At 39.0% G+C, this 24,517-nt stretch overlaps 1 protein-coding gene across 4 annotated transcripts; it reads left to right on the top strand.

Annotated features, from left to right (window-relative positions):
* Positions 1 to 567: 567 nt before the first annotated feature.
* On the top strand, positions 568 to 20,488 carry TTLL1 (TTL family tubulin polyglutamylase complex subunit L1). Of its 4 annotated transcripts, none has more exons than XM_075161678.1 (10): positions 568 to 688; positions 5,488 to 5,604; positions 7,421 to 7,629; positions 9,472 to 9,652; positions 10,765 to 10,899; positions 11,068 to 11,176; positions 14,480 to 14,623; positions 16,398 to 16,484; positions 17,623 to 17,786; positions 19,314 to 20,488. In XM_075161678.1, the coding sequence occupies exons 2-10, from the start codon at positions 5,492 to 5,494 to the stop codon at positions 19,441 to 19,443; spliced, it is 1,272 nt and encodes a 423-aa protein (XP_075017779.1). In that variant the 5' UTR covers positions 568 to 688; positions 5,488 to 5,491; the 3' UTR covers positions 19,444 to 20,488. The 4 variants fall into 4 exon arrangements, with proteins under 4 accessions (XP_075017779.1, XP_075017762.1, XP_075017788.1 ...); XM_075161661.1 differs by having other exon boundaries at positions 5,472 to 5,604; XM_075161669.1 differs by lacking the exon at positions 568 to 688 and adding an exon at positions 3,971 to 4,025 and having other exon boundaries at positions 5,472 to 5,604.
* Positions 20,489 to 24,517: the final 4,029 nt, after the last annotated feature.

The following is a 24,517-nucleotide window of genomic DNA, read 5'->3' as shown; positions in this document are numbered from 1 at the left end:
CGACCTGGGGTTTTTTAGATACTCTGGGCATCTTTAGTCACGTTATGACCTTCCACAAACCTCCATTTACTTATTATCAGATGTTTGTCAGGGACTTTTTTCTGACGATGGGGCAGGCCCAGGCCACAGTGGCTTAAGACCAAAACGGCCCCAGGCACCGTGGATGATGGCAAAAGGGTTGAGCAGGTTTCAGGACACTCCTGTCAGGCTCGCAGAAGATAACGGAAAAGGGCGGGCGAGGCCAGGCCCCAAAGGGAACGCGCCCCTTCCCTTCAGGGCCTGCGCCGGGCCCCGGCCTCGCCAGGCAGCCTCCGCACCTCTCCTCCATCGCAGCGCGGCTACCGGGAATTTGGGCTGACGTGGTTGTCAGTCCTGAGCACAGAACGGCACCAAAGCTCTCCGTCTTACGGAGACAAGATGGCCGCCAACGGCGCCGGGCTGTGCACCGTTTCGCGCTCGCGGGGCGGGGCCGCTGTGTGTGTCCCTGGCAACCGACCTCTCCCCGCCGCCGCCGCCGTTCCGGAAGTCCCGCCCCAGGCGCGTCGCGGTTGCTAGGGAGCGGCGCCGGAAGGGGCGGGAGAGGGGCTGGCCGCGACCGCGCAGCGGAGCCGCCGGCGGGGGCGATGGGAGCGGCCGGCGGGGACGGCTGGGCGTGAGGGGGAGCCGCGGCCGCCCCTCCTGCCGGCAGGTGAGCGCGGGGGCGCGGGTTGTGTCGTGTCCCGTCCCCCCACACACACACATACGGTGCGGGCTGCAACCGCCCGCCGTCGGGGGAGGCGCCTCCCCTCCTGGGACTATCGCGGTAGCTGAAGATCCCTGTGGGATCGCGACCCTTCCTGGGAGATGGAGGGGGGAGGTAGTCGTCTCTCCCGGGTTCCCCTTGCGGGCCCGCTCTCGGAGGGTGCCTGGGAGGGACGGGGGCAAAGCCAGTCGGGGTGGGCCTCTTCGCGCGGCTGTCGCGACATGGCGCGTCGCGCCGCGGGTGAGGCGTCGGTGGAGGCCCGAGCCCGGCTGTCTCCGCTGCGGTTCCCTGCGGGAGCGCGTGGCGTGCACGCGTCTGCTCCTGGGGCGCCGGTGGTCTGCTCCCCCGGGCTCCTCCTTGCGACCGCTCAGAGACGCGCCTGTTTCGGTCTTCGGCTCCTTTTTATCCCCAACAATTTGGGCCTCGCTCTGGCAGGCCCTCCCGGTCTCCTCTGATGGCACAACCGCATCAGCCGAACTGGGTTTTCCAGTTACAAACTTAATAATGAACCACAATTATGTTTTCAACTGTTAGAAGCAAACAGAGCTTGCTAGGTCAGGTGCCCCAGACGCTGGCACCACTTACATACGCTTGTTTTGCAGCGTGAAAGGACGGTCTGCGACCGGTCTGAGTAGCTTCCCTAGTGGCAGTAAATCCCAGGAAGAATGACGACCGGGGTGCTTTTGGGTCTTACCCTCACTTCGTGAATTTGTGCCAGGGCAAGAGGCACTTGCATTGGATTAGGCCGCTGCCAGGCTTCATTACATTTACTTGCTATTGCTGTGACCAGTAAAAGCAGTCTTTTGGGGAAGCGTCAGGTCGGCTGTGCCTATATTATATACTTGTCTCCTGAGTAGGAGGTCTGGTGCTCGGAGAAGGATTTGACTTCCTGTACCGTTAGTCCGCTATATACAGGCTAGGGCTACGTTATACAGCTCTTCTTTGACATTTACTGAAGCTGAGGATCTCAGCTAACCAGAATTTTGAATGCGTGGTTATCTCATGCAATCTCATCAGGTTATCGAGAACACCTAATTGCAGGTTAGAGGATTCCTGTAGAAAATTATATTGTATTAAAATTATATTGTTGGAAATAAGAAAGTTTTTGGTACAACTTAATAGAAGTTATTTTTTATGACTCCTCCTTTCTGGGTTTCAGTAATCAAATTACACAAAATCAGAAGATTTTATTTACAGGCCAGTTAAACATCATCTGAGATGATCAAACTGTCCGCATAAACCAAGGACTAATTTTCAGTCTGTTGTTATATTGCTATCCTTTCAATCCTCCTGTAGCGGGATGGATCTATAAGGCCTACAGTTCCCAAAAGAGGAAAAGAATTACACCCTTGTAATTTTTCTTTTTATTTGTGGTAGAACTTATCTTCAATTTTTAGCTTTGGTTTAGTTTTAACTCGCCTTCCTGTGGGTGAATCTTCTGTTGAACTGTCTCTGGCTTCTGAAGTCAAACAGTGTCTGGGAGTAAGACAGCACAACGAGTCATGGAGCAGTCCCACTTGCTGCTACAAAACCCACTTGCTGAATCAGTACATGCAATCTTTCAGGGTTCCTTGCTATAGGATGTGTAGCATGCATTGAAATCCCTTCATAAAGAATCCTATAGAAAGGATACTGTGACAGCTGTTGCATCCCAGGGTAGAAATGAGGTTGCAGCATTACAAGTGTTGGCAAAGTAGCCCTGCTTGTGGCAGTGCACCCGGTCTTTTAATCTTTGCCAGGCAGCAGCTACGTGCTTCTGTAAAGACAGAGGCGCAGGCAGCTGCATTTTTCTGATGCAGCGTTTCTGGAAGAACAAGCCCTGAGGGTAGCTGTAGCTTAAGGATGCCAGAGTGAGACACACCTGGGAAGTAGGGAGCAAGATAAGGGAGTTGGGTGACAGAGAAACAGGTATAGCGTTGGCATTGGATGTTGGTAAACCTAATGGGGTAGCTTAGAGATGTGGAGGACACATTTTAAGGCCTTTTAAAAATTTTACATTGTGTTTGGTTAATGCTATTGTAGCATTTAACACATTTCCTTTTGAAGGGACAATTCTATTCCAAGCTGACTAATCCCTGAACTTTTAAAACCACAACAAGATGGTGTGTGGTACTAGTGAGTCACTGATTGTGAATCATACATACTTCAGTACAAATAAATGAATCCCTTTGTTTCATTTATTTTTGTTTTGGTAGTATCTGGAAGGCCCAGAGAAAAATCATGACCTTGTAGAACTAGGTGTTGTATAAGCACACACAAAAAGACCCTGAGCCTGCATATACTCTTTTTTATCTGTCTATTTAAGCTTCATTTCAACTCGTTTTACCGATGTGAATAAAAATAAGTGTGTCTAAAGCTCTTTAAAATTGAAGTCTAATAGTAAACATTTCTGCCTTGTGGAGTTCGGCAGTTTAAATAGTCTAGGAAGGAAAAAGTGGGAGCACTATATAATGGGCTGTGCCTCCCAGGAAGAGAGAAACCATAGGGGTGTTAGCTTGCTAGCAGATGTGCATCTCCATATGTAGTCCTAGAAACTGAAGACCCCTTGAATTCCAGTCCAATGTCTTAGTTGCAGAAATTGTATTAACTACATTCATTACTTACTTGCATTAATGACAGTACTACATTAGTAAAGGTGATTTGAAGTTTTGATTGACTTTTCAATGGAAAAGTATATGTAGAGGGAGCAATAGATGGTGTTACATGTGTGTGTTACATCCGCTCTCTCCCACTCCCTTGCATGGCGGTTTTTGTTCTTGGGAGAGGCGTGTGCCAAAGAATCAGCTTTTGGCTCAAAGAGATTTTCTTCTGAATCAGCACTTCTCTGCAGCTGATTTCTGTGGAACATAACTATGAAAATTCACTAGGCTGCAACTGTAAAACTAATTCGTGGAATTAACTGCAGTAGGACCAAACAGCAACATTGAAACTGCTTATGAGAGCTGCCTACCCTTGACTTTATCAGTTATTATCATTTGCTCATGAATATATGTTAGCTGGCTTAATAGTTGTATATCAATCAGGCCTAGATCCTGGGAGGCTGGTCCTCACCACTTACTTAGAGACGGGGTAAATACATTGTTCGTTGTATCAAGTATAGTGTTCTGTCCACATCAACCAGATTGTAGGCTTCTGGCTCTAGACTATCTATGCACGAAGGATGACATGCTTCAATTCATGTTTCTTTGCCCCCATCTTCATTGGTGTTACATTAATGCACGATATGAGACACCGTGTGAAGGGGATCTTGCCAAACAGCCCTTGTAAAGGGGAGTGCAAGCAGGTGAGTGCCTGCTGCTGCTAGAAAGATTCAGCCTGCCCTTCGGAGAGGTGGCAATTGTGGGTGCTGGGCTTGTTCTCACTCCTTCTTCAGTGCATTTGTTGTGCATTCCCACCTTGCTAGACTTGGCTGTCTTTCTCGAACAAAAAGGGCAAGGATGTAACGTAATATATCAGAGGATGGGCAAAAGTAACCTGAGCCCCCCAGAACAAGACAGTCATCAGTAAACTGGAGTGAGTTGAGCAGAGGATTACCAAGATGGTCAGGGGGCTGAAGCACTTGTCTGGTAAGGAGAAGCTGGGGCAACTGTGTTTCTTCGGCCTGAAGAAGAGGTGGCTCTGGGGTCACCTAATAGCAGCTTGCCTGTACCTATGAGAGGTTATCAAGAAGATGGACCCAGGCTCTTTAGCGGGTTGAAGGTGGGGAAGATGAGAGGCAACAGGCATAAGCTGAAAGAAGAGCGGTTCAGAATGTATGGAAAAAATATATGAAAAAAGAAACCAAAACTTTTCCTCATGAGGCCAGTCAAGCAGTGAGACAGGATGGCCAGAGAAGCATACATCTTTGGAGGTTTTCAAAATGTGGCTGGATAAAGCTCCGAGCAACCTGCTCTGACCTCATAGCTAATCCTGCGTTGAGCAGGAGGCTGGGCAAGAGACCTCCTAAGGTCCCTTCCAGCCGGAATGATTGTGTGATTCTAACAGAAAAGACTGATCTGAACAAATGAGAGATCTAATGTAGAAAGTGACACCTAGGTGTCATGAATTGAAATGCAGCTTATAAGGACTGTTTTAACAGCATTAGATTTGGGGAATCCTGCTGTCAAGGGTTTAATGATATCAGTTTATCCCATTCCCCAGTTAGAGCAAAAGGCAAAATCATGGCTGCATAAAATACAGAGAAGACAACACAAAGTTCGTAATGTTACTTTGGTTCCTTTCCTTTCAGTATAGCAAATCATGATTCTTGATAGGGCATGTAAGGGATTTCTCTTGGAATCGTTTTCTTTTTGTCTACAGTCACTAAATGATCCATATGAACTTTCCAACTTCAAAAAAGATATATGCATATAAGTCTTGGTTAGAAATAATGAAATGTCTGTGCTCTACACTTGGTTCTGTAAACATTACCCAGTAAGTGTATGATAGTGATTTCTGTCATTAGTGTATTTAAGAGGAGACATGAGCTGTGTGCCCGTTCATAAAAGGTGGATGGGTTGGGGTGTGTGAAAGGTCCTTGTAGCTAGTGTCCTTGTTTGTAGTTGTCCAGTTGACAAATGTAAGGTTTCAGACTGAGCTTATTTTCCTTGATTTTTAAATTAATTTACTACTTCTAGCTTACTTAAGTTAAAGTGCTTTCTGGATGCCACTTTTCTTCCCCTTTTACTTTCCTATTTCGTATTCTCCCCTGTTTTCAACTTCACATCTTTAAACTTTTCTTTACTAACAGGTTGATTCTGCTTTAGGATAATGGCAGGAAAAGTAAAGTGGGTAACTGACATAGAAAAATCTGTTCTAATAAACAACTTTGAAAAAAGAGGCTGGATTCAGGTGGCAGAAAATGAAGACTGGAATTTTTATTGGTAAGTACATTAAAAATAGCAATTTCTAAATTTGGAATTTTAATATCTTATGTTAATACCACTAGTAATATGACAAAACACATATTAAAAACAAAAAATGCAGAAATTAGCATTAATTTACTGCAGTGCTCTTAAGAGTGTAACATTGTTTCATTGCTCCTGTAATGTCTTTCGCTGTTGCTGGTCTTCTGTTCAGATTTGTATTGGTAGATTCCTGTATCTGTGCAGGCCTGCTGAAGTCATTGGTGTTCCTCAGGGCAGAAGGTCCCATCTGCATGGATCCATTCCCATGCTACTGATCTCATGTATCTTTACAGTTTGCCAAAGGTTTTGTCAGGGAGTGGAAAGTCACTGACCTAGCAAGATATTGATCACTTCTGGGAATACCAATTGTAAAAAGCCCAGGGGAAAGGCTGTGCTCAGTGCTTTTTGTTTTGAAATGTGATACCTGATTTTATTCAAATTTCTTGTATGCAGTAAGGAGAATTTTTCCTCTACACTTGGAGGGGATTTGTGGCCTGAGGGGAATCTTTGAAGGTATCTTTTCCCAAAATTTTCTGATAACTCAACCTAAGCAAAATAATCCAAGAGTACACAGCTCCAATATGTGATAAAATATTCTTTTATCAATGTGACGGAAGCTTGCCCTGTTACCAGAGTGCAGGCTTCTGTAATAAAGGCCTTGAGAATGGGACTTTCCTTCCCCTTCATGATAATGATTTTTATGCAGACTAATTATTCAACATTTCAATACTGAGAGGGAATGTGAAATTAAACCAAGATAATGGTGAAAGGACTAAATAATAATAAATAATAGTAAATAATCTAGCTTCTTACTTGGCATTTGTCTAATATAAGACTCTGAAATGCTGTCCTAGAATGCAGTAATCTATTAATTGGCAGAAACAATACTCTTCAAGTAAACCAAACAATTTATATTGTTCCTTTCAAATACGACAGAATGGCGGTTTATGCTGCCAAATGTACCCTTTGTGAACCACTTACTTAAATGGGTAGGAATCTCGTAATCTGCTCATGCTTTTGGAATGTGGTTGAGGGGGAGTGGGGGAACGGGCACTCATGGAAACTGTTGTGTGACTGGTTGTTTTGGTTTGGGGTGTTTGTTTTTTTTTTTCTTCTTCCTGAAATGACAATGTAGCAGATCGATGGCATTCAGGAAATATTCTTAAATTTCTAATGTGAGACATCTAATACAGAAAATTCTTCGTATCTATGGCCCTGCTCTTCTGTGAAAAATGAAGCAGATAACTGATTTGATGACTTTGTCACTGCAGCCCTCTGATCTGGTGTTTACAGGTGTTTTTAGCAAGATCTCTGAATCACTGTTCTCAATTCATATACTTGAAGTCCTTTACAATCTGAGTAGCAAGGTAGTCAGTAGCAAGTTGTTTTTGTGACTTTAAGAGGAATGCTGAGTTTCCAGAGAGCGAACTAATAGATTTAGAAAGATGCTTCTGTAGCGTTTGGGTGCATATCAGTCATTTTTAGGCCCTGCTGGGGGTTGACCTGACTATCAACAGAGTCCAGCAGGGCCAAGTTGTCACCTTCCTTTCCTCACTGTCTGCCCCAATTTTAGTAGTAGTAGAGGGACCGATAAAAACTCTGTCAGAATTTCATTGGTTTTGCTAATAGAGGTTCAGGATATGTTGGATTGTCACTGCAGCAAAATGTTATACTATAAAGAGAAATGAGAGAGAAAAGATGAAGTGAATGTAACAAACAAAAAAATTTCAACTTTGTCCTTCTGAGTTGTGTTTCTTGGGAGAAATCATTTGGTATCTGTCTTTCCTTTCAGGATGAGCGTGCAAACAATCAGAAATGTTTTCAGTGTGGAAACTGGTTACCGCCTCTCTGATGACCAAATTGTCAATCATTTCCCAAACCATTATGAACTGACCAGAAAAGATTTGATGGTAAAGAATATCAAGCGATATAGGAAAGAACTTGAGAAAGAAGGAAGTCCTCTTGCCGAAAAGGATGAAAATGGGAAATATATTTATTTGGGTATGTGGTTCTCATTATCAGCATTAATCTTTCTTCTCTGTGGTCAATAATCTGGAATTGAGCTAGCTTTTCTGCGCATAAAGCACTGAACCTCTGAAGTGTTAGAACATTGAAGTGACTACCTTGAAATGCTCTGTCCCTGTCAATTAAGTAAAGTGCACTTTATCCTAAAATTAGGTTTGCAGAGTGCAGCAAATAACAGCCTTCTTTCTCTGTCTTCTCCTTTTCTCTCCCCTCAAATCTGCCATTAGAGCATAAGGAAACACAAGAATTGGGAAAGTGATAAAAACAGTGGTAGTGAACATTTCATATGAAATACAACATTTTGAAAGCTTTTCACAAACCTTGCTTTGAAGGATAATGGCTAATATTTTACAAATTGAGAAAAATAGAGGGGATGCCACTCGTTCAGGATCTTTGTTGAAATTAGAGACAAAGCAGGAATAAAAGTTTGAACATTTCTGTTTCCCTGTCATATTACCACAGCACTAAGGCCCAATTCCTCCACTGTGTACTTGCTAGTATTCAGCAGTATTCAAGGAAGAGAACAAATCCAGTTTGTATGCACAGAAGCTGTATTTAGACTTAGTTTTGTAAATAGTAATGTCTTTAAAGAAGACTGTATTTAACAGTGCAGCATTAGCTGAAGCAACATTGGATGAAGTGATAATGAAATTATTATTTTTAAATGTAAGGGTACAGAAATAGATTTGTAACTAGGCTTTCTGTGTTTGGGGATGGGATTCTGGGGAGAAGAGGAGTTGGTTTGCTGGGGTTTTGTTGGGTTTTTTTTGTTGTTTTGTTTTGTTTTTTTTTTTAATTATTTTGAAGAGGGAAAATTGTGGGATTAAGGTACTTTGCAATAAGATTAATGGTGAAACCAAGGGGCTCTGGAACTTCATATGAGACAGGGTTCGAGTTTCTTTAATTCAAAAGTGAAAAAGCATTATCTGAAAATCTTATACTGGAGCAAAAACTAAAATAAACTTTTGCAGAAAGGCTCTAGACAGAACTGAATGAACAAACTGTTCAGAGGAAAAATTTGGGGGAAGTTGGAGAAGAAGTAGTGACTGCTAGAAAATAAATTTAAAAAACCAAACAAACACAAAAAGCAAAAAAAAACCCAAAACCAAACCAGCAACAGGTCAGGAATGAGGAGAGTAAAGTAAAAAAAAAAAATGAGGTCAGAAAGCATTGGAGTGAAACAGGGATGGGGATATGTTGACTTGATTTACTTCTTGTGAAAGTGAGATGAAAGGACTGTTGATCCGCGTAAGAAAGAAGCAGTTTTGTATGGATGGAAGTGAAGATAATCTGACAGCAAAAAGCGAGAAATGCTTTTCTTTAGATTTCAGTAAGCATGGTAATACTGATTGTGGGAGCAAATAAGAATGACTAATGGGCGTTACATGGAAATAAAAATTACCACATCCAAAGGGGAAGCAACATCAACATTCACATTTTTGCATGCACAGAGGATGATAAGGTGGTTAGCAGAATAGTAAAAGCTGACATAGGAAATTGAGAAAGTTTGATAAAGTTAAGTTGGAATGGTATATAATACTCTAATTTCACAGCATATAAACAGAAGAAGAAAATTGATTCATGTGAATTAAAATCTATGAATCTGAAGTTAGCAGCATGCAATATTTTGCAATTGTTTGTTTGTTTAAGTAAAAACTACAAACCAGAATTTAAATGAGATAAAAAGCAACATGAGTCTCAATGAAGGTGGATCACGCCAGACTGGAAAAGTGAAAAGACAGAATTAGTTTATATGTATCAATAGCCTTATCAGCTATAGTGTCCTAAATTGTGCACCTTTTTTTTTCCCTAACTCAGATTTTGTTCCTGTTACTTTTATGCTTCCTGCCGATTATAATCTCTTTGTTGAAGAATTCAGAAAAAACCCCTCCAGCACTTGGATTATGAAACCTTGTGGCAAAGCTCAAGGAAAAGGAATATTTCTAATCAATAAACTCTCCCAAATTAAAAAGTGGTCTCGAGATAGCAAAACATCTTCGTAAGTTGTTAAAACCCAAACCCTTTATTGTATTTTCTATAATCAGGTGAACCACATCAACATGCTAATTGTCTAATGCATGGAAAAGTATTCCATTATTACTGCTTTGTCATTATATAGTTAGTTTTGCATTTAATCTCAGTTGTTATCTGACTTCCTCCTTCAAACAGGTTTTAATACGATTTGTTTTGGTATGAGGAGGTACAAAGAACTGTTCAACTAACTATTCTTTATAAAAATGCATTCAGTGTTGTTGGGGAAAAAAATGCACAAAAATAAATTGTTCTGCTTCATAGTATTAAATAACAGGAAGCAAGAGAAAAATCTTTCCCTAAGCAATTTCAATAATTATTTTTTTTTAATATAGTTTCATTCACTTTTTAAATTAGTACAAAGGAAGAATGCATTTGTATGAAATAAATACATTTTACGTTTGGAGCACAAAATAATACAGCTCATGTTGGTGATCTCCTTCCAAATGGATGAAACAGATTAGCAATCTGTGTTTTTCTCTGACTAGTAAAAGTTTTGATCACACAACTAATGTTAAATTTTTTCCTGTTATAAAGTGACTGGCTGAATATCACTTGAGTCTTTTTTTTTTTTTTTCGTTTTTTTTTTTTCCTATTTGACTTGGAATCTGAAGAATGTCACAATCTGAAAGTTATCTTAGCTTTTCACAGTGGTTTGCAATTGCACACCAAGCATAAATACAAATATTCTAGGAGTATAGACCTTGACTGATGAAGGTAATGTAATACGTACTCTTTGCTTGCCTGAACCATGCCAAGCTGTAAGTGCTCTCCAAGGAAAAGACTGCTTTGTAGATCTGCGTTCTGAATGGCTCAGTCAGCTACCCTGTTAACTTCAAAACTGAGTTTAAATGGTTAGTTGATCTTGGTCATCTCTTTAGTATTTTAAACTTTTTTTGGTATATAATGCCTGATGCCAAGTGTGTATTATTACCCACTACAACTTTATACATTGTCTTGGCAAAAGATGCAAGATTTCAGTCAATGCAAAATTTACAGACTACTTCTAAAGAAGACGATGACTTATCAGATTATATCTTTGCAATTGTCACATTCTGAAACATGGTTTGTGTTTTTCAGGTTTGTATCTCAGTCTTCCAAAGAAGCCTATGTGATTTCTCTCTATATCAACAATCCATTACTTATTGGTGGAAAGAAATTTGATCTTCGTCTATATGTTTTAGTATCTACGTATCGTCCACTGAGATGTTACATGTAAGATTGTATATATTTGTATTTTGTTTTGAGAGAATGTTTAATGTAGTCAAAATAATGTTGTGCTTGTTGCGCAAAGAAGTTTAACATGTACATGGTATCCTAGGATGCTCTTTTCCTTATTTCTTATTGGGGTTTAACACATCTTAATGACTTTTTGCATTTAAGGTATAAACTTGGATTTTGCCGGTTTTGCACAGTAAAATATACACCAAGTACAAGTGAATTGGATAACATGTTTGTGCATCTCACAAATGTTGCCATTCAGAAACATGGGGTAAGTGTCCTGAGTTCTTAGGTGTTTTTTTGTAGGAAGACTGATTTTCTTAAATTGTCTCCAAAACTTGGAATAAAAAGTTTTATTTGTCATATTCTTCATCATCTTGCAATTAAAATACTTCGACTTGAACTTACAAATAAATAAATTTCAGAAGACTGCAGATCAAAAGTATGCAAGATAATGAGTTGCAGCTCTGTAATAGACTGTGGTATCTTCAGTATCAGGGGTTGAAAGCAGGGTTTTTTTCCAAGTCTCCTGTCATTTAAATGCTAATATGCTCACTTAGCAATTGATTCTGTGAGCAGTGGAATTAATGAAGCCTGGTTCCTGTGGATTTGTATTTTATAATAGCACTTCAATATCGTCTTCCTGATCTCCCCTTCCCTCTCTCTCTCCCATGCAGTTAATTCCGCTTTCCTATTTCCAGCATTTATTCATCACAGTACTTTCCAGCTTCTTCCTATATTTCCCCCGCCGCCCCCACCTTCCTTCTGTGGGTAAGAAAGGGAATGTGCAGTTGCGAGCTCGGAGATAAACGTTTGCTGCCTGGCCAGCTGGTGACTTCCTCTTGAATGGACAAAGATGGAGTTCTGCCTGCAGAACAGTTCTGTCCTGTAATTTGCCATTGATATTCATAAAACATGTGGAAACCTGATAGCTTTGACAGCACTTCCCGATGTCAAAATAGGCTTAAATTCACTAGTGGGAGGAAAGGCTAGTGGGTCAGGGGTGACATGAACAGATGGGCATACAGTATCACTGCCCAAGCCTTGTTTCTTCAGGGAATCCACTTGATGATGATGACTGTCCCTTTTGCGTTTTTAGCGGATGTCTGTGATTTATAAGCCATGCCTCTGTTACAGTAATTAAAACTCTGTTGTCGCACTTCCTAATTTCACAGGTTTTATTTTAAGGGTATAGGAAAAAAACATGTATGTACATACACGTACGCATACGCTCATGCATATATATTTATATGTGTATACACATACACTTACACACAAGATACATATAATGTATCTTAAATTGCAACCTTGCTAAATGTGCCTTGTCTATTATTGTTCTGTAAGATGTACAGCATAGCAGAACTGTTTTTATCTGGATATTCCTGTAACAACAATGTGAATTATAAATATCACTTATGGTGGTAGTTATAAGCCAGAGTAAGTGTGGCATTTATAATATGGCATTTTTCAGTACTAAAAACATTTTCTTGCTCAGGTGCTGATTTGTGAAGTGCTTCAAATGCATTATGATTTGACAAGGCACACTGAGAATTAGTTGTGGTGAAAGCAGATCCCATACAACTTAGAGCATAAATCCTGGTGCTGCCAGTAGCAGTGAACAGGTGAGGCATGTGATATGTTGCCTATCCTGTTACTATGCGCCCTTTCATCTTCTCTACTGGTTAAAGAATGGCCTTCAAGATTTCTCCCAAATAAAAGTAGAAGTGAAAGTAGTGGTGAGGTCACTTTGAGAGAAGAAGGGACAGAAATGGGTGTAGAAGTAGGAGCTTAAAAATGTGGAGTCATTACCAGAGTATTTGAAAAACTTCTTAGAAATTCTGAAACACTGATATCTGTTGGGGTTTGCAGAAAGAAGTGAAAAAAGTTTAATGTAAAGCCACTCTATCTGTCCTATCTGTTTTAAACGTGTCTGTAACTTTGGAGGCACTTAGGCTGTACAGTTTTAGAAGAGGAACCTAACATGAACTGTGAAGTAATTTATCAAAATTATGAGGAGGTCTGGAAAAACTCTTTAAGTTCTAGCTGTTAATCTCTACTCTAATCCCTACATGAACCATAGAGTTCCACTGTGTTTGTACCCTATAAGCTCATGGGAAAACATCCCTAATTTGAAAAGCGTACAATTCAATATCGGGAGGAGGGAAAGGGTAAAACGAAGGAAGGAGGGTAAGTTAGTATACCCATTGTAATGTTTGTGCTGGAAAATACAGTTCTAAGTCATTATTCACTGGACATGTAATGCAAACAAACAACAATAATTCTTTTACTTAATTATTTTCAGTTAGTGATCTTCTACGTAGCCTGCAATATTCTACTTTGTTTTAATATTTCTGTTTAAAAAGCTGTGATTGTGCAAAGCTCTACCCAGTTGCAATCTATTTTGATTTGAGTACTTGTTCTGAAATGCAAAGAGGGTTGAAACTTTGATCTCTGTTCCCTTGCTGGAATCTGGTCTCAAGACATTTTTTCCATGCAGCAAGTCCTGAGAACCAGGACTTATTTCTTTATAGTCTTAAAGACTCAGATCTTTATTTGTATAGTCCAGTTTTCCAAATTTACTAAGGGGGGAGCTGTACAAAAAGCCTAAAAATAGATAGAGGCTTCTCTGACCTTGTCTTAGAGGACAACAGATTTTGTTCCTCTGAGAACTTTTTTGTGCTCTATGCATTCTGTGTTTTATAATTTAGCAGGCATACAATCATTAATTCTTAGAAATGCTCTGAGGAAAACCTTTATAAAGGGACAAAGCATTTGTCCTGAGAGTTATTTGAGGGCTGAACGTGTGTCTTTCCATCAGTAAGAATACCCTCAGTTTGCTCTTGTCTTTCCATGTGAAGAGAATATAGTGCAGAGCCTTGTTAGCCTCTGAAAAGACAAATATAAGGTAACCTCCTTTTTTCCCCTGTTCTGTTTCAGTAGCACTTAGTGTTTTTTCTATATCAAAATACTGAATTACTTGAAAAATTAACCTTTAAAAATAATTCAGATGTCGTTTCACTGTCTTCTGGAATGTAACTGTTGTCAGTAGCACCATTAAGAAGGTATCGTCTTTGCCTTTTGGGAAACAGACAAGTCACATTTTAAATGAATAAACACAGACAAGCACTTTCAAGTGCTGCATTTTAAAACAACTAACCTCAGTGAAATTTAGCTACTGCTCACTTAATTATTTCTCCCTTATCCCCTGAGGAGGAAAAAGTTCAATTCTTTCCTTTCACATTTTAAAACTTATATTTCCAAATCATAAATTTTGTTTTATTATAAAACTGTCAAAGTACCAGTTGTTCTTTTCTTCTAAGAAAGATTTATTACTTGATTTGCAATGTGTGATATAAACATATACAGCTATAATAAAAGCAGTTGTTCATATAGAGGGCAGTTCAAAGTAAAGCTGAAGTCTTCATAAAGCTGTAAAATAGAGTAAAAACAATTTGCTGAGTTTGTTTTTAGAGCAATACTTGTATGTAAGTACAAGTGGGTTTTTTGTGTGAATGAAAGAAAACTCCTGAGCAACTTCAAAATCTTAGACTGAATTAACTCCTTAACTCTTCAGGATGATTACAATCATATCCATGGAGGCAAGTGGACAGTGAGTAACTTACGCCTGTATCTGGAGAGCACCCGTGGAAAGGAAGTCACAAACAAATTATTTGATGAAATTCACTGGATAATTGTGCAGTCGCTGAAGGCTGTTGCAGTGAGTACTGTTCCTGGAATGCTGCCAGCGATAGCGTTACGGCTGCAGGCTTCTTATAACCATGAAAGTGAATTTGCCATCAAAACCCCTAAAATCTATTTCCTGCTATTTGAGTGATGGTGTTGATGCTGATTTCTGCAATTCTGTTATCTCTTGATTTCTCTGAGCTGGGTGAACTTGAATGGTGGGTGGGTGGGTGAGCTATCTGTGCACATTAAAGAAGTGAATGAATCTTTTTCCTTGAGGGCTCTGTGAACTATTTAATATGACTTGGTACTGCCCTTGTGAATAGTATTAAGCTCTGCCAAGGGACGTGACGTCATTTCAGCAATAACAAATGTGTCAAAGAAAAAATAGCTCTGGAGGACAATTTATCAAAGAAAACGTAAGGCTATTAGTTCAGCAGAGTTACATAACTTACTTGCATCTCTTTTATACACGAGTTACATAGTTATCATGAACTCTTACTTAAAAACAAAAAAGAAAAGTAGCAATCAATCCTCTGCTTGAGTGACTTTCTGGTGTTTGGGTAATATCCCATGATTACATTAGAGAGCAGGTATCACTCTGTGGGTCAGCTGGGGTAACTGAAGAGCTCACTGATGCCAAGGACTGTCCTGTTCCCAAGTGCATGGTCGTGTCATCTCTTTTGGGTTGATCCTGGCACCATCGTGAGCTGAATCAGCTCACTCACCCAACTGACAATTACTATCTTGCTTTATGGAAGAGTTAGTATTCTGGCAGTGTGATAAGCTGAATCACCTCACTGAAGGACCAGATGAACACCAGAATCAGCACAAGAAAGAGGGACAAGGTCATGAAGCTACATCAGTGGGAGGTGGGGAAGCATGGCTCAACTCAGCCTCTGCTGTGCAATCATATTTGAAAACAGATGTGAGACGAAAAGAGATTTAATGCAAATGTTAGCAGAACCTTAAAAGAGAAAGGAAAAAGTGTTGAGAATTATTGAGCATGAAATGTTTTGGTCCTCTGTCTTTCTGACAATGGCAAATGTAATGAGAGATGCTTGTTCCTCCTTCCCCCTTTCACTCCCAGAAGAACTGAAAATCCTTCACTATTAGTCTAGGGGAAACATCTCACTAACCTGTTACAAAGGTTTCTTTAAAAGATCTGATGAGATCTGCATGGAAGAAAAGTCTTACTGTGCATACTGCAAATGTTTAGCAGATGCTGGAAAACTACTGATTCTCTAGCGGATGTGCATCTAAGCACAACTTGGTCCTTCGTTCTCTCTTTTTTGGGATCATAGTTGACTTGAGCTAATTATAATTTAAAAATGTATCTGGTAATTGTTTGACCTCAAATTTCTGCATAGTTACAGCAGCATAATAAAAGAAATGTCTTTGAATAAGTCTCCTTTTTCTGAAGTTTAAAGAATTCACGATTATGTGAAGCTGTGTTATGTAACTTTTAAAACTTCCTGATTTCTCCTGATGCATGCAGGCTTTAAATATTGTTATTACTTTTGCAAAATATCAAAACTTCTATTTTCACGCTGGAAACATAATGGAAAATTAATGTAACTTAGTACTTGGCATTAATGCAATCATTAATATTGAATATTTACTTACAACTTGGAAAAAAGAAGTAATCCTGAACTTACTAGTTAGCAAGCTTATATTAGAGTTACAACACTGAAAACTGTTATAGAAGATTCATAATGTAATTGCATGTGATTTCTAGCAAACAAAGTGTGTAATCAGGTTACTTATGTTGATTTTAATACATATTGTTGTCTTTTTTTTTTTTTCAGCCTGTAATGAATAATGATAAACACTGCTTTGAGTGTTATGGATATGACATTATCATTGATGACAAGCTTAAACCATGGCTAATTGAGGTAAAGTTACATAAAATACAGGAAAAAACCTTCCTTCTCATTTCACAGAATAAAACTAAGTAGATTTCAATGTAGTCTTTCCTCTTTTGAAACAGTATCTTTTGTTCCTCAGGTAAATGGATTAAGAAGAATGTTGGAAAGTAAAACAGGCCATGTGATGACCAAGCTAGCACGTGCTTGTGTTTCTATTTGTTTATGGCTTTCTGTTTTGTCCTTTAAATCCAGGGCATCCATACAATTGGACTGCAGAGGCAGTCTGAATGTTAGCAGCCCTATTAGATACTTTATCAGTAGCTGGAAAATTGGCATTGGCTTGATGGAGCATAACACCAAACTTAAATTTTAAATGCTGTCATTGCCTTAATGTTGCAGGGTGAGAGGAAAGAAAAGGGGCACACAAAGGATGATTGGGATATTTGGAAGGCTTTTTTTTTTTCCCCACATAAATTTCTCTTTAGTGTATTAACTTTGGATCTGTATGCTCAACATAAATGTTATCCAGCCCTCTTCCTTCTCAATCTAATTGAAAGATCAAAGGCAAATGGACTTTATAAACAAAAACAAAAACCAAAACCTGTTGTTGTTCTGATAACATAATAAATGTGGAACACGAGATATGTTAAATGAACCCCAGGTTTAATTAAAACAGAGGCAATGTAGTGCTTTGAATAGAGAGCACGTATGTGTTTCTCCAGCTCACAGTTTAACAGGGGAGAACTCAGATTAAGAACATAAATAAAAGCTGTTTACCTAGAAGAAACCCACAGATTCCTGTATATAACAGCTGTTGGAGTGAACCAGGCAAATTGTGAGCACTGAAATTTAAGAGTTTTGTATCCAGGTAAGCTTAGAAAATTAAACAAAAATCTATGTCTTGTCTGATTAACCCTGGTGAATCTAATCTCAACAAAAATCTTCAGGCTGACACTGCAGACACTTGGTGGTGTAGTGCTTTTGTTTTTAAGTAAAAAGAAAAATGCCCAGTGGGGGATTCCTTCCAGTGTCTGAGGAACTGAAAGATGTGCTTTCAGACGCTGAGTCTTAATTTCCCAAATAGTACATATAGTCATCACACACACTTTTTGAAGAACTATATACCACTCAGGAAATTGATGCTGACTTTTTTTTTCTTTTGTAGGTTAATGCTTCCCCTTCTCTTACTTCCAGTACTGCTAATGATCGCATCTTGAAGTATAATCTTATTAATGACACACTTAACATTGCTGTGCCTAATGGGGAAATTCCAGACTGTAAATGGAATAAATCTCCACCAAAAGAGGTTCTTGGCAATTATGAAGTCTTGTAAGTTTTATCAATGTTCTATATAAATGCAAATGTTTTTCAGTCACCTCACTTTTTTAATGTGTAGTGCAACCACAGAGATAAGGTGAACTTCATTCTGATGTGAAAAATGGGCACAAAGTACCACTTCATTTTTTTGGAACTGCAATAGCAATGTTGGAGGTGGGAGTGCGTTAAAGCAAAGTTGCCTTGCCTCATCTCCAGAGGGAATGTTACTTGTCTGATAATCCCCTGCCTGCACTTTCTGAGCTTCCAGCAGCTAGATTTGAGGGATAGAGGCAAAGAGAGTGTTTGTCTTCTACGTGTGTAGAACTTTAGTTGTATTGAATGTAATATATAGATGGTAGTTAAATAGATATAATAGCTATTTGATACAAATTTTCTCTCAGTTCATAGAAATGATGCCTCTTGACTCCTGTAATTCATGGGTGTAATAATAATGAGTTGCCAGGTATTTTTAAATTCCCCAATCTGTAGTACAAAGAGAGAAATGAAGGAGATGGAGATCTTTATACTGGAGTGTCTGAAGGATTTATCTAGGATTGATTGGTCTTAGGCAGAGGAACACTGATTTAAATACCATATTGATGATACAGTTTCTCATCTTTTTTGAGAAAATGTTCACATAGGTTCTCTAGCACTAGTGGTACAATTGTTCAATACGTCAGGAATGCAGTTATGTACATAGTTGATCCACTAGTTCATACTGATCTTAAATACTCTTTCTTTATACTAGTAAAGACAGTTAAATATAAGTGTTGGCTGAATTATGATTTAAGTTTTACGGTAGCTACACAGTAGCTGCAAATACCTATACAGTAGTGTAACGAAGTGTATATTATGACTGTTCTACAAAGTATTGTAGTATTACCATTTGATAATTATGCATCTATAGCCAATTTCTGCTTGGAATTTGCGTAGCAGCTGAGAGGTAAGTATATACTGAGGTTCTGAGGCCATAATGGGCTTAGATATTTAAAGAACTACTTGTCACTGTGGTTAAGTGTTACGAAATACATGTCATCGAATGCATTTAATTTAAGCACACTGTTGTTTGTTCACCTCATTCTTTCCCTACTCGCTCTCTGATGCAACAGTGGAGTTTTTTAACACTGCAGCTAACAGTCCTCTGCTTGAAGCAATAGCTTAAGACTTTATTAAACTGCCAGCAGTCTGATGTTCCTTAACCACAGACCTACGTAGTGAGGAGAATTACAGAAGTACATGGGAAATTTCACAAGCATAAAATTTCACAAACTCGGGAGTTCAACCAAAGCTGCCAGATGATTTGTTTCTTTCAAAAAGTAGCTGAAGATATTTCAGTTGATCTGTATTGTAACATTATGTGGTAGTATATTTCCTTGAACAATAGCTGCATATCAAACTATGCATGTGTAAACCTGTGTGTAGAACAGCTTGTATTGAATTTCAGTGCTAGATATTAAGCAAAATAGAATATAGAGGACCCACTCTTGTTTGTGTAGTGAATTGCAGGACAAGGCATTGAACGGGTTATCTTGTTTTCAGATATGATGAAGAGATGGCGCAAAGTGATGGGCCTGATCGTGACTTGCGAAGTCGTTCTGGGCAATCCACTGGAGTAAAAGGAAATCGTGCAAGAGATTCAGGAAAGCCTGTACTAACCACCTGGAAGTGATAATAGAAAAAACAGCTGCACTCTTGGTAGGAAGACATCATGAACAAAAATGCAGTTTTTGAACGGATTCCTCTATTTTGCTACATTGCATGTGGGAAATATTAAAACAGGACAATACAGCCTTTGAAAAGAAGTGAAACAAACACTCTAAAACCAGTAACTGTACTAGACATACACTGACTCAATGATTATTACAATAATATATACATAGTATGTATGTATATATAATTATTTTATGTATATATACTTTGTATAAAGTAATATTGTCTCAGTAACGATTGAGAACTTTCTTTATAAAGATGACAACTCAAAACATGCATTCTGAAAGAAACACCTTGCTGTTCTGGATATAATTTATTTGCTACGGTAGCCTATCCCTAGATCCCTATAATAAATGAGGTGTGGATTCTGTAAAAAGATGGTAGTGGTGAGTGTTAATATTGTCACAATGATGGTTCAGATTTTTGCTAGTAAAAGAAGAGCAACTAGAAAAAATAGCAATACATGGATTTGAGGCTATTGTCAGTTAATGCAGCCAAGGATTTATAACCAGTATTAAGAAATTGAAAAGCAACTCTGTATATGCTGAGTTTTGTGGGTTTTTTTTTATTTCCTTTAAGTGTTTTGAGCTGCTAACTCTTTAAAGGCAGAAAGTTTCATGGACTGAGGGAGTGTTTCAAATGGTATATTGATGCATTATTTCACTAGCCATTAATTTTTATTTCAAGATAATGCATGTCTGTGGAAAAACAGACAGAACAACTACATACTGTAATAAATCTCATTGCTTGAAGCCGATGATAAATCCTTATTTGCACCAGAATCCTTAGTGTATTTATATATATATATAAGTACAATATCTATATTTTTGTATATTTTGTGTGCACTATAACAAAAATATTGTTGCATGTGGTAAAGTATTTCTGATAGCTCTGGTAACAAAAGTTGTGATGATTAGCTACCAAAATGTATAGAGCAAAAGTTAAAAATAGGTATTTCAGTCTTCTAACAGCATAGCATATAAATAAACTAGTTGGGTCTGTGATTGGCTGTTGTTTCCACTTCCTTTCCACCAGTTATTGGGTGTTTATTTTTAAATGCCAGAGTGCAGTTCTGGTTGTCTTTATTCTTCTTCCCCCTCCTCCTTTTTTTTTTTTTTTTTGGAGTATTGTGGAGAAAAAGATGAAAGAGGTTGAGAGTTGCCAATGTCCGAGTAACCATAACACACTCCAACCTGGATGCCGTTAGTGCAATGATACTCAGTCTGCCCGCCACAGCAGGCTACGTGCTTTGCCTTCCTATGTGGCAGGCCACTAAAGTGCATGCAAAGCAAACTTAACCTCTCCCAAAAGTTTTGAGTTTCTTAACACGTAAAACAGACCACCTGCACCACAGAAAATGTCAGTCCTTTTCCTGCTTTTGAAGGTCCCCCTGGAAGAGGGCAGCTGCTCGCAAACTGCGGTCTTTGGGATAGTTGGTGCTGATGACTCTGTCTGAGTACAACCCGGCAAAGGCAGGTTGGGCTGGGGAGGGAGGGCAGATGTGGGCTGGGCTGACCAATATCCTTACGCAGGACCTGGGATTCATCCTTGCAATAAAGAATGAAATATGTAGACTGAATGAGTCACTCCAAGTGTAATCCTCATCTTATTAATCTTGCATATTCCATTAAAATAAAGACCAAAATTCAACTGATTCTCTGGTCATCAGACTTGAATCTTCTCACTGGCCTCTACAAAAGCATATTTCAAGTTGGCTTTTGAAATAAGGTTAAGAAAAGATGATTACTGCGGGATAGTAAAGCTCATCTAAATTCCAGGTGTCATAGTTTTGGGGGTTGGGGTTTTGTGTTTGGTTTGGTTTGGTTTTTTTTGGTTCCTAAGTGTGAGTCTTACTTGTATATTTGAACCTTGACAGGTAAGCTACTCTTAAGTAGCTGTGTGGTCAGATATTAAGTGTTGTTTTAATGATGTGATATTTAGTGGGCAGATGTTTCCGGCTTTACCCCCAACTGCCTGTTGGGGGTAAAGTAGGAAGTAGTGACAGCCTTAGGAACTATGAGACTGTAGTAAATAGTATTTTGTAGTACGGTTATATTTCTTACAGACAGGCAACACAACAAGGATGCTGTGAGAGAAGGAAAATGGAGCTTTCTCATTTTCGTTTCTACTGCTTGTAATTAATTTCTTCAGTAGCTTGGACAAAGGATGTTGTTGTAGTCTTGCTCTATCATAACAGTAGCACTGGCAAGGATGGCTACAATAGAATGATTATTCCTTCCCTTTATCTTCTTTCCTGTTCGTGCAGCCTATACTGGTGGGACTTTATAGGGAAGAGGTCTGCATTGAGAAATGCAGATTCTGGTAAAAAAGTCAACTTCACACTGTTACTTTTTGAGGATGTAGAAGTCATAACATGCTGAGCTGCAGTGACTCCCTTTTGGGAAGGCTTAATGTGAAAGCAAATACAGGTCTGGGTTATTAGGATTTATTGCTGTAGAAAGCTTTGGAGACTTAATCCAGGGGATACTTTTTAGCGGTAATTTCACAATGAACCAAAACTGATGGTAGCATCTAAATAATCTTGTTCTTCCAAACTTGTTTGTAGGCGGTACTCTGTGTTGGCAATGGTGTCGTTACAGCTAGGCAGTGAGTTGAATCAGGGCCTCCAGAACAGACTTTGACGAGACAGAATAGGAAAGGCACTACCTGTAATATTACTAATATTGAATATTCTTATTTAATTGTTTGAGGCTTTTGTAATGGGTTGGAAAGGGTCAACTCATTTGAGATTGCACTCTTATTACTGAGTATAATAATGCATCTCTTCCAGTCCTGACTTCTGAAAAATTGTCTTGTTAAATCAGTGGAAGTCTTACTATTGCTTTCAAAGAATAGGGATTTCTGTCCCAGTGTGTAGCAGATATATTTCATTCACATATAGTATTTGCAGAGCAGTATTTTATATGGAAAATATTTTTGTAGCAGAGCTATCAATTTGGAACAAGCAAATCCTTCTCTCTGGCCACTGTAGTATTGGGAAAGCATATTTCAAACACTTTACTCGAGGATGAAATGCGTCTGTAAAATATCTAGTAAATTATCATTACTACCTCAAAATCAAAACATTAAAGTATTACTAATTGGGAAAAAAAAAAAAGAAAAAAGCTCCAATAGGAATCTTTGACTATGTGGTACTTAATCTCAGAACCAGAATTTAGATTTCAAATGTTGATGTCGCATTTAACACAGTTATATCTCCAATCAATGTATTGCTAGTAATTTATCCTGCTGACCCAAACAGGAATTCAATAATGCAATGTTCTTTAAAGATCAAGAAGTCAAAGAGACTGCAGATACAGTGACCCTCTCTTCCTGATCTCATTCCACTTTCTTTTTAAAAACAATAGACTAGTGATTCGGTGCGACGAGCGAGGGAAGGCAGGCAGTCGACTCAATGTGAGTGATAAGGCCAGCTTCAACTTTATTGTAAAACCCTACACATATTTATACACTAAGTTCTACCTTATGCATACTTGTCTCACAATCATTGGCTTAGCTCTAAAAATTACATTATCATATTCCTCCTACTTTCGGTTACTGCTACGTGGTCCGGGTTCCATCCTGTTTTCCCTATACTATACTTTCTCAAAGTTGCTTATCTGCACAGAGCAAGGTCAGCATAACTTTCTTTTCTCCCTTGTCAGCATGACTCAGAATTTTCCCACCGCGGCCTAGTCTGGCTAACTTTCTCCAACAATTAGGTACATCAGACTGCTTTCTCCTCATTTCCTTTTCCAACAGGCTTTTTGCAGAGATTGAAGTTTGAAGGCCTAACTATATTTTCACTTCTAATAAATGAAAAACCTACATATGCTAAGGGAGTTTTAAGGGACAAAACTGAAATAACATGAAATTCTAGATGACTAAGATTGGCTTTCTGATTATCAGTAACAAACAAACCCCAAAAAAACTGTAAGCAAGCAGGAAGTCTTCCTTTTCTATGAAGAACTTGAGGCCTCATGCACATAAGTGAAATGTTCTTGAGAAACTCAGAATTAGGAATCTCCATTGCTACGTAATATCTATTTTTTCCGTGTAAGACCTATTGAAAAATACAGTGGTTTTCTGAAGGACTTTTAATAAGGAAAGGGTCATGTTCTGTGTTAGCTGGAATGAGAGTTCGCTCTGTGCATGAAGCAGCTTGTCTGCAGACTCAGAAGCAGGAGGATGACAAGGAAACAAAAGCAGTCATAGTTAATAGTTCTGGTGGAGGAGGGGAGTAAGCGGATATCACCCTGTGAGATGCTTGTTTGTACATGGCCTTGAAAGGTAAAGGTGAAAATCTTGGTAAGGAGGAAGAGAAACTGGAAATGAAAACTTTAATTGCCTACTTGGGGATAAAATCTTACACTTTTCACACCTGCGTCCTTAACTAAATCTATTGCTGTAGTAGGACAGAACTAATGGTACAAAGTGGTGTACAAACTGATAACACCCTGGGGCATGCTCTGCTATCAGCTGGGACTGATGTGATTAGAGAGATGTGTATGCCACTTGGGGCATGCGTCTACTATAGGAGTTAAGGGGAGTTGACTAAAGGTGTGATGCTAATGTGTGTAATAAAAGATGTTAAACCTCATGTGGATGCTCTCATTCAAAGGTGAAGTAGCTCTTTTTGCCGGAGCCTAATTCTCCAAAAGACTAAAGACTGTTTTACCTCTGACGGAGAGGGCTTGAGTGGGCTTAAATCTGAATCCCTGCAAGCAGACAAGCTCTTAGTTCTGAGTAACTAACCATGGCCCTAGGCCAATCATTCTCCAAAAGTATCTAACTGTAGGATAAAGAAACTGTTTCAGCTTTCAGTGGAGCAAAATAAATCAGAAATAACACTTCTCAAAAGTTCTGACTTTGGCTAGTGTAATAACTTGTCAGGCAGAGCTAAAATAAATGTGCGTCTCAGTCCTAAAATACTGTTCTTCATATGCTCAAGTGATCACTGGCATAACGACAGTATTGTATGAAGAATTAAATAGACAAGCTCTAAACAGCTACGGGAATTGTTATAATGACAT

This window comes from Calonectris borealis, chromosome 1 (genome assembly GCF_964195595.1).
Source record: "Calonectris borealis chromosome 1, bCalBor7.hap1.2, whole genome shotgun sequence".
NCBI classification, from domain to species: Eukaryota; Metazoa; Chordata; class Aves; order Procellariiformes; family Procellariidae; genus Calonectris; species Calonectris borealis.
This window is presented reverse-complemented; position numbering and strand designations above follow the sequence as displayed.